The sequence below is a fragment of the Saccopteryx bilineata genome, chromosome 3 (genome assembly GCF_036850765.1).
Source record: "Saccopteryx bilineata isolate mSacBil1 chromosome 3, mSacBil1_pri_phased_curated, whole genome shotgun sequence".
In the NCBI taxonomy this organism is placed as follows: domain Eukaryota; kingdom Metazoa; phylum Chordata; class Mammalia; order Chiroptera; family Emballonuridae; genus Saccopteryx; species Saccopteryx bilineata.
The window spans coordinates 264,108,342-264,124,338 of record NC_089492.1 but is presented as its reverse complement, the minus strand read 5'-3'; the positions used below and the strand labels follow the sequence as shown (position 1 = coordinate 264,124,338).

General features: G+C 55.4%; 1 protein-coding gene across 3 annotated transcripts in view; it reads right to left on the bottom strand.

Moving 5' to 3' along the window:
* Positions 1-4,898: 4,898 nt before the first annotated feature.
* EPHA10 (EPH receptor A10) overlaps positions 4,899-15,997 on the bottom strand; it is a 40,573-nt gene continuing 29,474 nt past the window's right edge. For 2 of the 3 annotated variants that reach the window (XM_066269613.1, XM_066269615.1), the window contains 10 exons: positions 15,393-15,501; positions 10,923-10,984; positions 10,656-10,781; positions 10,063-10,248; positions 9,575-9,636; positions 9,149-9,352; positions 8,706-8,855; positions 8,284-8,477; positions 7,524-7,679; positions 4,899-7,378 (listed from right to left, as the gene is read on the bottom strand). In XM_066269613.1, coding sequence (XP_066125710.1) covers positions 7,264-7,378; positions 7,524-7,679; positions 8,284-8,477; positions 8,706-8,855; positions 9,149-9,352; positions 9,575-9,636; positions 10,063-10,248; positions 10,656-10,781; positions 10,923-10,984; positions 15,393-15,501 — 1,364 coding nt within the window. In that variant the 3' untranslated portion in view covers positions 4,899-7,263. The remainder of the gene's footprint in view (positions 7,379-7,523; positions 7,680-8,283; positions 8,478-8,705; positions 8,856-9,148; positions 9,353-9,574; positions 9,637-10,062; positions 10,249-10,655; positions 10,782-10,922; positions 10,985-15,392; positions 15,502-15,997) is intronic. The other variant, XM_066269614.1, reaches the window with a different exon arrangement.

The following is a 15,997-nucleotide window of genomic DNA, read 5'->3' as shown; positions in this document are numbered from 1 at the left end:
AGGAAGAGCCTGACATCAAGGAAACACTTAGGGTCCAACATGCTTTACCCAGAGCCAGACTCCCCTATTTCACCATAAACCAGTTTATGGGAAGTGTGTAGTATGTAGCAGGTGCCTAATAAATGCCGATCACATGATGAAGACAGCAGTTCCTTCCATATAAAGAGCTGATCTGAACGGTAATGAGTTCCCTACACCAGAATTTAAAGCACGGGTTGAACTATCAAAGCTGGAATGTCGCAAAGAAAACTTAAATCTCACTGCTAGGCCACAAACTAAAAAGGGCCTATAGACAAATGATCATCATTTTTTAAAATTAGTTAATTTTGTTTTTTTTAATTAGTTGATAATTTAAAAATCACCGAAGTTCACAAAAAATGATTGCAAGCCCCCCAAAAAATAAGATCTGGCAACATGGGCCACAGTCAACTGGAGGTGAGTAGCAGCTTTCTTTGACACCTTAGAGAACCTGTTCCAGTGGAAAGCGGTTCCTACCCAGTGACTTCCCTTGGTTACCTACCTCGTGCCTGTGGGCAACCTGCTAAGTAGAGCTGCTCCGGGTTGGAGGGAGGACAGTGCCTAGAGTCCCCTACACTAGGGCCCAGAGGCAGTTTAATAAACCTAGGATTTCAATGAACAGGTTCATTCTTTCCCCTATAAGCCCCCTGATATTTCCAAAAGCCCTACTTGGGGCTTCCTTATAAAGAGGTTAAATTATTGACAGGAAGAGCTAGTTCTTGGGGAATGTGTGACAGGACATCACCTATTCTCGGTGTCAGACGGACCTCTTAGCTCAAAGGAACTACTATCCCCATCTCTGACAAATAATGAGTTCGTGTATCAACACCAAGTTACCACAATGTGTCCCACACCCCTGGAAAACAAAGTATGTCTCAATGTCCACATGTGCACAAGCTCTGAGGTGTTTGCCTTCTCTGCTTTTACACATCGTTGCTCACCCATACCTAAAATTCAGAATGGCACTATATTCTGAAGATTTAATGGTGGAGAATTCAAATAGCTTTAGAAATGGGAGTGAGAGACATTGAGAGAAATCAGTCAAAACCTGGGCCTACATGGAACACTTGATGGGAGTCTGGAATCCAGTTTGCTTTGGCTCAAGTGCCTTCTCTTTGCCCTTTACAGAACTAGGCATTCTCCCAACCCCTCATCATCCCCACCTGCATCACCTTAGCTGTGTAGAACAAGCCTCCTCTCCCCGCTCCCTCTGCACCAGCTGGAACCCACACTTCTTTTCTTTTCTTTTTTTTTTTTGGTATTTTTCTGAAGCTGGAAACGGGGAGAGACAGTCAGACAGACTCCCGCATGCGCCCGACCGGGATCCACCCGGCACGCCCACCAGGGGGCAATGCTCTGCCCCTCTGGGGCGTCGCTCTGTTGCGACCAGAGCCACTCTAGCGCCTGGGGCAGAGGCCAAGGAGCCATCCCCAGTGCCCAGGCCGTCTTTGCTCCAATGGAGCCTTGCTGCGGGAGGGGAAGAGAGAGACAAAGAGGAAGGAGAGGGGGAGGGGTGGAGAAGCAGATGGGCGCTTCTCCTGTGTGCCCTGGCTGGGAATCGAACCCGAGACTTCTGCACGCCAGGCCGACGCCCTACCACTGAGCCAACCGGCCAGGGTTGGAACCCACACTTCTTGCCTTCTACACTTTGCTGTCATCTTTCCCTAGTGGACCTTAGCATCTGTGTAGCTGGGGTTCTCTGATCTTTGCATGATGGATATGATATGGTGGAGGACAGACATATCCTTGATACCGGGAAGAGCCCAGCACCTAACGGTAAATTGGCAGTGTCCACAAGCACATGCTATGTGTCATAATATGCCAAGAGCCATCAGGATGGATACAGATGACAAGTCCAAGCAGACACATGTTCAAATGTGATGCAAAAGTCATGCTGGCAAACCTACTCATCTCAACTCTCCTAACAGTGCCCCAGATGGTTGTCAAGAATGGGTGTGGTGATGAGGGAAGAAGGAGCAAGATGGAGGATGATAGGGAGGTGTTTGCAACAAGGAAACAAATTTGGTTTTGGTGTTTTTAGTTTTTTTCTTATACTTGCACGAGCAGTGTTGGTCAGAACACACCCCTCAGGGTGAGGCTTGAGATACCCATGATCTGTTCACAAGATGCTAGTAGGCACCATTAGGTAATTCATCAACAGAGGTTCTTTCTTTCCCCAAGAGCCCAGGGGGCCCAGCTGCTAACATGGGGTAGGACACATCCCGAGAGAGGCCAGCAGGTTTTTTCAAGATATTGGCAGACACTCAAGTTTACATAGCAAAGGTACAAAGAGATTTAGAGAGAAAGTGCCACCTGGGCAGGAGTTTCACTCGCGTCCTGAGCAGTGTGTGTGTGGGGGGGGGGCGGGGGTGATGTGGGGAACCAAGTCCAGAAGTCAGCCCCTGGTTATAAGGGCAGTGACCTCACTACCTGGCTTCCCCCAGGGCCTTCTCACACCTCCCCAGGGCTAGGTCAGGCTAGTCCACTGGACTCCACACCTAGGATTCATCCCCACGGCTGTGCCTTTCATGTTTTTTACTTAACAGACTCCGCAGTAGGCAGTGAGGCCTTAACTTCCTAGTGTCCACCACTGGAAGGTGCTTGTGCTCGGTACATGCTCCCTGGATAAGCAAGTAAATACCTTGTCAGACCAGTCAGCAGCCTCCCTGCCTGGAGAAGTTCATGGCAGTTCCCAGCTGCATATTATATATATCTACCTGGTGCCTCACACCTTGCTAATACTATTTAGTGAGCGCCTACTGTGTGTGCCAGGAACTGTGTCAAGTGTTAGTGGGGGCTCCTCCATGCTCTGGCCGTGTGCCTCTCAGGGGACGGACTCTGGCAGAGCAACACTCCTGACATCTGCAACCCACTCATTCATTCCTTCCCACAGGGAAGAAGTGACATCTAATAGAATTGGGAGACAGAAGGGATAACCTTGAATTGGTGCCATCTGGCTTCCTGGAAGTCTGCCTTCCTATAGGAAAGGTGCCCCTCATCATGCAGGAAGCTGGGGGGTGGCTTGTGGATCTCTGGTGCAGCCTGGGACTGGCCGGGTCTAATTCAGAGAAATGATGGGAAATGCACTGTCCCCAATACACCACCTCTCGCTTATCAAAGATATACATTTTACACATCTTTAACATCTCTGAAATTGGGATGTATCTTCCAACCAAATGGCATGACATAGTTTAACTGGCTGTGATGTTTCTTGTGTGTGTATCTTACCCTAAAAGACACCTTAGATTCAAAGAAACATGGTAAGCAACATTTTCCAGTCTGCCTTATCAAAGAGCTGGTGTCTTGATCTCCATCTGCCCCAGGGAATTAATACTTATTTGGCTCTGAGCACAGGCAGGGAGGAAAGAAGTGGTATTGACTGCCATCCCTACCACCCAATCCCCATTGCTAAGCACTTTCTGTGGCCGGCCTAAGCAGACAAATATGATACCTTCCCCAAACTATGAACATGAATGGCCGGGCAGGGAGAGCTGAGCACTGTAGAGTCAACCAAGAAAAGCAAGGGCTCGTGTGGTGCAAGTGTGTGTGCACATGTGTACACCCATGTGAGCACATGGGTATTGTGTGTACATGATGTGTGTGCACACATAGGCACAGGCGTTCTGCAGCACCCTTCAGCCCACACCCCCACTCCATCCTGGTAGCCATCTCACCCCACCTCCCTCCTCCTGAAACCCTTCACACTCCACTCCTCAACCCTCTCATCTGGCTTCTGACCCTCAATTAAGGCCACTGCCACGGGTTGAACTGTGTCCTCCCCAAAATTTGTATGCTGAAGTCTTAACTGACTGCCAATATCTCAGAACTTGACTGTATTTGGAGACAGGATCTTTACGGTGGCAATTAAACCAAAATGAGGCCATCAGGGTGAGCCAATGCGGACGGGTCCAGTATAACTGGTGTGGTTCCAGGGAAAGGGAGATGTGGCGCAGAGATGCACACAGAGGGAAGACAATGTGAACAGACAGGGAAAAGACAGCCACCTACAAGCCAAGGAGAGAAGCCTGGAGCCAAGCCTTCCCTCAGCCCTCAGAAGGAACTGACTGACCTGATCTCAGACTCCCAGCCTCGAGAACTGTGACACAATAACTGCCTGTTGTGTAAGCCCTGTCTGGGGTGCAGTTACAGCCGCCCTGGGGAACGATCAGTCACCGACAACATCCCAGCCACTCTTCCCTCCTCACCTGGCTTCCCTGTCTTTAACACCGAAACTTGCTCTTCCTCTGGCTCAATGGTATGACTCTGTCCCAGCTTCTCTCCACTGCTCTCCTCAAGGTGTTTCTGCTCTTCTTCATCCAGTTGCTTCATAATGACAGAGTGTCCCCAGAGCTCCCGTCTCTCACCGTGGCTTCCACCCGCACCTGTAAGCTGATGGCCCACAGAGCTCTGCCGCTAGCTCATATCTGTGCCAAATGCCAGACCCAGTATCCACCCACCTCCTAGACACCTCTGTGGGCATGTCCCACAAGATCTCAAACATGTGCCCCAAAACAAGCTAGTCATTTCCTGCCCTCTCCCCACATCCCTGCCCAGCCTGCTACTCCCTCCCTATATACTGTCTATCTCAGGCAACGATACAGCCACCCAAGAGTTACCTCCTCTGGGAAGCCTTCTTTGGTTTACTGCTCCCGAGACTGAGCAGCATCCTTCTCTGCACTCCCAGGGCAGCTAGTGCTCCTATGACAGCCCTGATCACACTGTCCCATCATGTTTCCTAAATGTGTCTCCCACTAGACTGGGCATCTTTCATGGAAGGGATATGCAGATATTTCAGGTACACACTCTGGAACCCCCCCATTGGGCGGAGGGGGAACCCTCCCACACAAACTACTTAAGGTGAAACAGTTGTCACTGAAAGGCACAGTATCACAGACAAGTTTTTATTACTTTGTCCTGCATACAGAACCCAAGAATTATAAAAACATCTCCAGCACTAATCAAAGGAACCACCTCCCCGACTGGCCCCGTCCTTCCCTGGGTGGGCTCAGACAGGCATACTGGGGGTCACAGGCCACCTTCCTCTGTCCAGTGAATAAGTTCCATATAAAAATAGATCTGTAGAGGGGTCCCAGAGAGCCGTCAGCTCATATCACACCAGCACCCGTTCAGGGCTGAGGCCTGGGACCCCTCAGGATTCTGGACCTCTCTCCAGTGGAGGGAGATCTACCCTGGACACCGAAGTCCTGCCAACAGGGGCCCCTCTGCAGAACAGCTGGTGGAGGACCGTGACCTTCAGAGCATGACTGATAGAGCTGGAGTTGGAGAGGAGGCTCCCTCCACCCAAGGCCAAACGCTGGTTCCCGCACCGCGTCCTCTCCAAGCTTCTCGGGGGAAGGGGCTAGGGGCGCAGAGCCCGAAGGGCACCTGGCATAGGACCCTCCAGCCCTGTTAAAGGTGGAAGCAATATCTCAGTCTCGCCTCGTACCCCACAGTCACTGAGCTGGAGCAGGTGCCCAGGAAGCAGGGAGCAGGGGTGGGGGGACTCTTAGGAGAGAAAAGCTGGCGGGGCCAGGCCAAAGGCACTGATGTGAGGCACCGCCCCCACCACGGGCTGCTCCTCAGAGATGTACTGTGTCTCCCAGCTCCAGGCTCCTCTCCAGACTAGCCCCTCTACTTGAACTCCTCTTGTCCTAGGCCTTCCATCTTGGCCTACTGAAAACCTCACCACCCTAAAAAAAAAAAGGGAACCTTCTCCCACCTTTAAAGCCCTGTTGAACTTCCAAGGCAGCCTCTCAGCCAAGAAGCCTCTCCGGACATCCCTCCACCACATACACTAATCAAGAGCCTAGCCCCCCGCAGCCCCCAGACTGGAGGTCTCCCATGGGGCCCTGGGGCACGGTTGTTAGGCACGCCTGTGGAGCCTCGGGTGTCTGAGATCATCTCCCCACCTGGTCTGAGCCCTCCAAGGGCGGGTTGTGTCTCAGTCACCCTTTCCTCCAGCCCTTGGCTTCTCCTTCCCACCCCACCCCATCCCACCCCACACTCAACCAAACCCAGAGGCATGTCAGGAGTGAGCTGGACAGACAGCCCCCACGGCCCTGTCCAGATCCAGCTGCTTTCCTGACATTCCACGGAAGCCTGGCTTCATGAACACCACCACTTCCAGGGAGCCCTCTGGACAAGGAACTTGGGGTCAGCTCCATGCATCCACTCTGGTCAGAGGCCTGCAGAGGCCATGGGGAGGAGACAGCCCACGGGGGCTGGACGGCAGCCAGGGAATGGAGCTCCCAATGGGCTCACCTCAGTACTCCTGGCTGCCGTGGGGAAGAGTGACAGTGCAACCAGGTGGGACCAGGGCCTCTCTCTAGAGCCACCCTCAACCCTGGACAGGGAGCTGGGCAACCTGGTACTAACCCAAGCCTGTCCCTGACTCCTCACTGGGCCTCCGTTGCCCCCATCTATACAGTGAGGGCTGGACCAGCCTGTCTAAGAGAGAAGACCCGTCTCTAAGAGCCTCACGTCCGCATCGCCCGCACTGACACTAAGCTCTGGGGCCCCTGGGGAGAAACATCTCCCCTCATGCTCTTCCCAGGTGTCCCGGCCAGGGAGTGTATAAAAGGGATGCAAAGGGGAGGCCAGTGGGGCCTCAGGAGAGCACCAAGCCCTGGAGCGTTTAGCCAGGACCCTCCCCCTACCCCTGAACTGTCACCCAAGGGCAGGGAAGTAGAAACCAGCTCCTGAGTCTAGGCCCTGGGGCTCTAGGCCCTAAGCCCAGCAACACCTCTGCTGCCTAGGCCTCTAGGCCTCGAGACCAGTGCTCAGGCAGGGCTGAGCCCAAGCACAAGGAGCTGGGGACCCTGCCTCTCCAGGACCCATCAGAATAGCCAACCAGGCAGCTGTGGTCGCTCCCAGGTCTAATGGGAGCTGCCCGCTGGCCAATGGGTCTGTGGCGTAATGGAGTAGGCCCCAGCCCCCAGTGGATGTGGAAGACAGAAGGGCAGGAGCCCAGTGGTTTAAAGCTGTGTCTTCCCTCCCTGCCCAGCCCCACCTCAGTGTCTGAGACCCTGCATTTCCTCCTGTTGACTCTCAAGGGTCCTCTCCAGGGACCAGACCCTGTTTCTGGGGGGACTGAGCCAGCCCGGGTATACAGACCGAGGAAAATGGGGGAAGGCAGTGAAGTGGGGGAACCAGCCCCAAGGGGAGGAAGGGGAGCTCACTTCCCTCGGGTGCAGCGCAGCGTGCCAGGCTGCTGGTCAGGCTGGGGTCTGGAAGAGTGGGGGCCGCTCACACCTGAACCCCCTGGCCCTGCAGCTGGAGCACTCGTGCCCGCAGGGCGCTGATCCCGCTGACCAGGGCCTCCCGATGTTCCGCCGACAAGATGCCCAGGCTCACCAGGTCCCTGTGAAGGAGGACCAGTCAGACCCAGCTGGCTCAACCCCACCTTCTGCTCTCCGTCCATTTGTCTGGACAGGGCACGCCCCAGAATCAGGACAGGATGGCCTGCCACAGAGGCAGGGCCAGGGCCCTGGGCTCCTCAGACTCACTGCACAGTCATGGTGGCCACAGCCTCCAGGCTCCCATAGCCGGCTGCAGTGAAGCTGTCCTTATAGCGGTCCAGGTCCAGGGCCTCCAGCCACGCGCCCACGGAGCCAAAGGAGGGGAAGGTGGAGAAGGCACGGTCCGCCAGGGGGGTGGGAGGCCTGAGGGAAGAGGAGCAGTGGTCAGTCAACAGCGGGGATCTCCTGCCCAGACCTCACTCTCTTGGGGACAGGCCAGCTGTGAGAGGACAGGAGAAGGGGAGGCATCTGGGTCCCAGGGCAGGCCTGCCTCCCACGGCGGCTACGCATTCTCAGAGCAGGTGAGTGTTCACCACACTCAGGCAGGTGGAGAGTGGGTTGCAGTCAAAGGTACTTGGGAGTATCTGGAACAGTCTGGAGGCAGGACATACCTAGGACAGCTTGAGAGGCAACCCATATTTGGAACAACTCAAACTAATTTTACTTATTTACTGGAACTACAAACTAGGGAGGACTATTACCACATATATTTATCCAATAGTCATTGTACCTGATATGTGAGCAAAATCCAGGACGAGCCAAAGTGACTAAGATGAATAAAAGGTTACATGTGCCTAAGGCAGGTGGGAGTATCAGATCTATATGGGACAGATCTGTATGTCCAGTCATGCCTGGACAGGTGGGGTAGGAGAGATGGGCAGTTGTACTGGGGGTATGTGGGAGGCCATTCATGGACAGGTGAGAGGTCGGCTGTATCCGCCATGGTTGGGGATAGATGGGAATATACCTGGGACAGGTGGTCGTCACATACTTTGGAGGTTCTGGGTCCTGCACCATCTTGCTCAGGATGCTGTGAATCTGGGAGAACCTGGGCCGCTCACAGGGGTCCTTCTGCCAGCAGTCAAGCATCAGTTGGTGCAGGGGGGAAGGGCAGTGCCTGGGGGGCGGCAGCCGGAAGCCATCCTCCACGGCCTTGATTACCTGGGCCGCGGGGGTCAGGGGAGCAGACAGGAGGAGGCTTTATATTGTGTGTACACACACACACTCCCCCCCTCCCCCAGGAAGACTCAAGTGGTGGCCAGGCAGGACTAGAAGCAAATCAAGAGTAGAGGAACCTGGGGCTAGAAAGGCAAGGGTCAGGGAACTGGGGCCTGAGGTCAGAGGGCAAGAGGATCAGAAGGCAAGGAGCTGGAGCCATAGGTCACTCACGTCTTGGCCAGACATGTCCCAGTAGGGCCGCTCCCCAAAGGACATCACCTCCCACATGACAACAGCGAAGCTCCACACATCACTGGCAGAGCTGAAGTGACCAAACTGAAGCGTCTCGGGGGCAGCCCACAGTGCTGGGCTCCGGCCACTCTGCGGGCAGGCAGGCAGGTCAGAAACAGGAGGGGACACTGTTCCCTCCCCAGGTGAGTCCCAGTTCTAGCCCCACCCGCCATCCTCCCAGCTGCACATCTGCGGAAGGCACCCAGGATGACCACAAGGTGGTATCCACACTGGCATTTACTCAGGACCAATTGGGTGGAGGGAAAGGGTGGGGGAGTGAACTTGACACTGCAGGGAAGGGGTCAGAGGTGGGGAGATGGGGACTCCAGGGCAGTCTGATGGGAAACAGAGGAGCAAGTTCGCCTGGGGAAGGGACGCCTCACCATGGTAGTGTAGACGGCCTCTGCTCGGTCCCGAGGTCCCCGCCCAAAGCCAGAAATCTTGCAGATAAGGTCACTGCTGACCAGCACTCGGCGGGCAGCCAGGCCCCGGTGAACGTAGCCCATCTCCGACAGGTACTTCATGGCTGACGCCAGCCCAGGCAGCAGCCCCATCAGCTGCCGAGCCACCATCTGGCCCTCATGCCGCTGAGGGAGAGGAGGAGACTGAGGCCAGGGCTGCACCTGGTCCTTGTGACCCCAGGAAAGTCGTGGAGCCCTCTCCGGGCTTTAGTGTGCCCTGTGACCCACCAGGCCAGCCTGGCCAGTGGGCAGCTTTTCAGGGAATGATGCCAACTCCAAGTCCCAACGAAAAGTAAGGGACCAAAAATAACATGGTCATTTCTACCCCCCAGGGCCCATGCCACTCACCCTGAGGAAGCCGTCTAGCGCCCCATGGCTCAAATACTCAGTGACAATCATTAAAGTGCTTCCTGTGCCCAGAGAAAGAACACACACAGGCTGTTGTCTGCTCCCTTCTGGACACATGCTCCCCTATCTGGGCCCCGACCTGGGCCACACCCCCTCATTCTGCCACCCCCTTTTCCAGGCCTAGAATCCCCTATGCTGAAAAACAAAAGAGGAGGCATCTGTGGGGGGATAAAGGCCAAGGTCAGGAGCTGCAACAAGTTTGCTAATAAAGATCACCCAAGGTTCAAGCAATCCATCCCATAGAGCGTCATCACAAGTCAATAAGGTCATTCAGGGTCAGAGAGGCCACCCTGAGTCAGTGAAGGAAAGCCAAGACCTTCTCTCCATGCTGGGCATTTTAGGAACTCCCCCTCCTGGCTTAAGGAAGGGCCTCAGGGAACAGGAGCACCCTACCTCCCGCCTTGTCATTTCCACCTCCATACACCTACCTCGAGTGACAACACCCTCCAGCCGCACGATGTGGCTGTGGTCAAACTGACCAAGGGTGAGGGCCTCAGCCAGGAAGCTGAGCCTCTGGGAGTCAGAGCAACCTTCCCTCAACGAGTGCACAGCCACAGGGAGCTCCTGGCGGCCAGGGAGCTGCAGGCAGCCGCAGCACAGCTCCCCGAACCGCCCTGTGGGGAGACAGCACCTCAGACACCCCCACACACACACCGAGGCCACTCCCTTAGCCAACCCTGGGACTAAACTGCCAGAGGCAGTCTGCAGAGGCCAGGGCCTGAATGGAGAGACCTCAGTGACCCTGGGTAGGAAAGCAGAGTCACAGACTCCTCTGCCACCCCCTTACTATGGAACCTGGGTGCTGGACCTGGGGCTTGATGTGGAGGTGGGGCTCTCTGGGCAGAGTGGGGACAGGGTAAGGCGGGGCTTCTAGAAGTAGGGGCAGGACTTGGGGTGAAGGCATGCTCACAGGATCCAATGGGGCAGAGTGGGGTGGGCTCTAGAGTGGGTGGGGCTGGGGCAGAAGCAGGGCTCTTCCTGGACAAGGCCCCCTGGACAAGGCCCCCTGGGTGCCCCTTGCCTGTTCCAAGGCTCTTCTCCATGGTGACACTTTTCGCATCCAGCTCCTTGGCAAACAGGTGAACAGCCTGCAGGGGGTCCCCACAGCTTTGGGGGTCCACAAACGTGCGGCGTGTTGGGACTTTGACTGGGAACACACAGGGATGGCCCTGAGGAAAGGGGCTTCCACAGCCGGAGGGCTGGGGTTACGCACTGGCAGCAAGGGGAAGGGATGAGGAGTGAGGTAGGGGGTGCCTGCCCCACCCCACGCCAGGCCCGGACAACTCACAATGGAAATACAGCTCCTCCTCCTCGTGGGCATCCTGACCTCTTTTGCCATAGTTGCAGGGCCTGGGGGATGCAGGGGCATTCCTTGAGCCAGGTTGCCCTGGCTCTTCCCATTTCACCAGCACCCAGGGTGGCACCTCTTTGTCCCTTCAAAAGGATAGTCTGTGCCCCACGGGAGGGACCTTCTTGTTCTGCTGGTGTGAAAGCTCCTCCCCATAGCACACACATCACACTAGCGCCAGACCTAACCCCTCACCTCATGAGCATTCCTAGTTATTGTCACTCCAGAGGTGCCCAAAGCCACACCCGGACTGTAAGCTCAAGCTGCCCGCCTAGCTAGCTACAGGTGAACAAAACACACAGCCTTACACTCAGGAGCAGCTTCCGGTTTAGCCAAGAAAGCCAACACTGAAAGTTAAGCACAGCCCGCTCACAGGGCCAGGCAAAGGAGAAAGGCTGTGCATCGTGAAACACCCTTTCCATCGGGATGCCTTCCTGGGACAGAGGCAGCCATGGACCAAAGGACTGCATCACAATCAACAAAGCCATAGGCTGGCATTTGGGGGCCCCCTGAGGCTGTGCCTTCTGGCCCAGATAAAGGCTTTGGCTTTTATTCCAGATTGGAGAAGAGGCCTCAGGGAGTTTCGAGCAGGGGAGTGCTGTGATCCATTTGCATTTTAGAAAAATCTTCCTTGCTACGGCTGTTGTCCCTGCCAGCAATGACAGTGGTGCAGGCGATGGGGTAACCATGGAGAGAAAAATGAGAGGACTCAAGAGACATTTAGGCCTGACCTGTGGTGGCGCAGTGGATAAAGCGTCGACCTGGAACACTGAGGTTGCCGGTTCAAAACCCTAGGCTTACCCGGTCAAGGCACATATGGGAGTTGATGCTTCCTGCTCCTCCCCCCTACTCTCTCTCTCTCTCTCTCTCTCTCTCTCTTCTCTAAAATGAATAAATAAATTTTAAAAAATTAAAAAAAAAAAGAGACATTTAGGTGACAGGGCTACAGGGCTTGGAGATGCTAGAAGGCAGAGAGGGAGATGGCTTGCCCAGAAGTTTATGGTGCTGCCACTTACCAAGATAGGGAGATAAAAAGTTCATATGTAGACATTTGAGTTTGCAGGGCCGATGGGATAAGCAGGGAGGATCAGTGAGTAGGGAGTTAGCCGTGTGTGTGTGTGTGTGTGTGTGTGTGTGTGTGTGTCTGTCTGTCTGTCTAGAGTTTGGAACAGGAGGCTGCTCTGGACATACAAATTCAGAAGCTGTGAGAAGTGAGACTATGAACAAGTCTGAGGGTCCCCAATATTTAGAGACTGTGTAGGGGAGAAGGAAGTCAAGGGGATCACAAGGGAACCACCAGAGAAGTGGAAGGAAATAAAGGGACAGTGGGTGGTGATGTCACAGGGACCAGAGAGCGGAGCAGGGAGAGAGACCATCAAGGGAAGGATGGAGGAGGAGGGATGGAGGGAGGTTGGAGAGAGATGGCCATGGTTCAATACCAGTGAGAAAAGGGAGAGATGCTATCTGTCACACAGGAGGAAGGGGTCACGGAGGGTGGTTAACAGCCTGGGCTCTAGAGCCTCACTGCATGAACTGGCTTCCTAGCTCCTGTTAGGCAGTTGTAAAACCAAGTAGCTTAGCCCCTCTTTAATAAAATCGGGGTAAAGACAGCCCCACATGAGAGCGCTGCTGCAGAGAGCGTACTAAGCACTCAGGAACTGCTAGCTGCTATGTGGGGGAGAAGGACACGGCGAACAGTACGGCTTTCTGAGGTGGGAGAGGGAGCAGCTCAGGTCCCAGGTGGGAGGACTGCTCCTGGCTAGCTAGGGGGAGGGCCCCTCCTCTAAAGCAACAGGAGGGAGAGGCTGGGTGGGAGAGAGGCAGGTGTGTAGACCTGGTGGGGAGGAGGGGAGGGGCAAAGCAGAGGCTGGGTGGGAGAGAGGCAGGTGTGTAGACCTGGTGGGGAGGAGGGGAGGGGCAAAGCAGAGGCTGGGTGGGAGAGAGGCAGGTGTGTAGACCTGGTGGGGAGGAGGGGAGGGGCAAAGCAGAGGCTGGGTGCGGAGAGAGGCAGGTGTGTAGACCTGGTGGGGAGGAGGGGAGGGGCAAAGCAGCTAAAGAGCAGGGGCGGTAGCGGTGGCCGAGGGAGCAAGCTGCAAGGACAGGGTGTCTGCAGGGCAAAAGGAGAAGTAGATCAGTATTTGGTGTGACGGTCAGGTCCTCGTCAGGATATGGGAGAGGGAGGCAGAGGTGGAACAGAAGGAAAGGTCCTTGGGAATAAGGAAGTCAAAGAACAAAGAGGCCAGGGACTGGGGCTGGTCATCCAATGGCTAGGACTTCCATGAACAAGGGGGGCATCCAGGAGGCGTGGGCCGAGATGAAGGATGGGAGCAAGGCTAAGTGGGTGGAGGAGCGGCAGAGAAAATGAGAAGCTTCCACTGGAAGACACCCGCTAATGAGAAGCAGGATGAGGCTGGACTGAAGAGGGAAAGTGGAGGGGAGGGACCACTGCACAGAGCAAGTACTGCAGGGAGCGGGAGGCGAGGACGGGGTTAGAGCGCTAAGACCCGCTGAATGGGGCCTGCTTGCTGGCGGAGTCTGTCGCACGACCATCAGCACTACCATCAGCACTACAGGGCAGACTCTCCCCAGTGGTTTCACTGCCCTTTGATTTTGAGGTTTCGCTGCCTGGTACACGTCTCCGAGGCATTCCTGGGTGGCTGCTCCAGCCCTGCAGTCTTCCTAGAGCGGTGCTTCTTGTTCACCTCTCTCCTCTATCTTCTTTCCGCCTCCATGAGCCCCTAAACTCACATCCAGGACACAATGCTCTTGGCTCCTGTCCAAGGCTGCTTTTCCAATAGGCCCAACATATAGGCCTTTCAGCTCTGTGAGGAAGGAGCTCGCTACTCTGGACCCGCCTTCCAGACTGCCCTGGCCCAGGACAAGGTCTTCCACCCTGGTCACTTTCTGTGCCTCATCCAAGGCCAAGCAGTCAGTGCCGGAGGAGTACCCACTGCCCCTCTAGCCCACAGGTAGTTCCAGATGCTGAGATGTGCTGAGATGTGGCTCTCTAGCCAGTCAGATTCTCTTCTCTGCTCCGCTCCCTGAACTGTGGCCCTTTGCACACAGACTTTCCAATCCCTCAAGTCAGCTGAGCTCAACCCTACCCTGGTACCTGCCTGAGGAGCCTGTGCCATAAGGTTTCAGCTGCATGGAAAAGGACCAGAATCTTCTCTGAGCCAGACTCAAGAGCCACACCTTCCCCCTCCTCCCATCATCCCCTTTCTCTGCCCACTCTCCTGCAAGCTTCCCTCTGCTGGGGGTTGGGGTTTCTGATTTGTAAGTTCGCCTTCCTGTCCTCCCCCTCCCACGCACACACATACAACACAATTTAAGCCTTTCTTCCCTTCGCCTGTGTTCAAGGGCCTCAGGACCCCTCGGGAGCAAGGGCTGGGGGCCTCTGAGCGCCTCAGGAGAATCCTAATCACACTGGAGCAGCCACAGCTTGACTCTATCCTCAGTGATGCCTTCTGACATTTAATGAGTTAAGGAGCTAAATCCCCTTCATCCCAGAGCGGCTGAGCTAGCTGCAGCGCTGCCTGCCACAGGAGCAGTGAGTGGGGGAGGGGCCAAAACTACAGCCACGTCTGTAGCCATAAGGCAGTGTCCTTGCATGTGCAAATCTGCATGTGTGCGAATGCTAGTATAGCCCTGGGTGCCGGCAGTGACCCTGCATGTGCATTGCATGTGTGCGAATGCTGGTAGAGCCCTGGGTGCCGGCAGTGTCCCTGCATGTGCATTGCATGTGTGCGAATGCTGGTATAGCCCTGGGTGCCGGCAGTGTCCCTGCATGTGCATTGCATGTGTGCGAATGCTGGTAGAGCCCTGGGTGCCGGCAGTGACCCTGCATGTGCATTGCATGTGTGCGAATGCTGGTAGAGCCCTGGGTGCCGGCAGTGTCCCTGCATGTGCATTGCATGTGTGCGAATGCTGGTAGAGCCCTGGGTGCCGGCAGTGACCCTGCATGTGCATTGCATGTGTGCGAATGCTGGTATAGCCCTGGGTGCCGGCAGTGACCCTGCATGTGCATTGCATGTGTGCGAATGCTGGTAGAGCCCTGGGTGCCGGCAGTGTCCCTGCATGTGCATTGCATGTGTGCGAATGCTGGTAGAGCCCTGGGTGCCGGCAGTGACCCTGCATGTGCATTGCATGTGTGCGAATGCTGGTATAGCCCTGGGTGCCGGCAGTGACCCTGCATGTGCATTGCATGTGTGCGAATGCTGGTAGAGCCCTGGGTGCCGGCAGTGTCCCTGCATGTGCAATGCATGTGTGCGAATGCTGGTAGAGCCCTGGGTGCCGGCAGTGTCCCTGCATGTGCATTGCATGTGTGCGAATGCTGATAAAGCCCTGGGTGCCGGAAAGCACAGGGACATAACCCACAAGGGGTCAGCCAGGCTGCGACCAGCCACCTACCTCCTCCAAATGGCCAGCACGCTCATCACCGAGCCCAGGACAAGGAGGGCTGAGATGGTCACCACGGTGACAACAACTGCAGGGCTCTGGTCCCTGGACCCTAAGGCAGCTGGGAGAAAAACCACGAGGTTGAGGGAGGCAAAGGACCTACTCCTGGGTAAGTCCCAGGGCAGACTCCTGATCCCACTGCACATCACGGTTCCTGCAGCACCCTGGCCTCCCAGGAGCAGAGTGATCAAGGCAGTCCCACCAAACACAACAGCACCTGAAGCTTCCTCTTCTCCCAGGGCGGGCACCTCCCCTGCAGCCCAGTGCTGAGGGAAAGGAAGGAGCAGGGGTCCAGACAGGCAGGCCTGGGACTGCATGTTTGCCTTTCTGAAGGACAATGGGAGACAACGTAGCAGGGGAAATGGCCTCTTGTCTGGGCTCATCAGCCCCAAGGGAGACCATTTACCACCAATAATAAAAGTAAACATTTAGTGCACACTAACTCCATTCAAGACACTATGTCATGTGCCTTACCCAAATGATCCTGTTTCATCATCACAAGTCAGTAAGGTGTTACTGTCTCCATTTTATAGCTGAGGTAACTGACATTGAGAAAA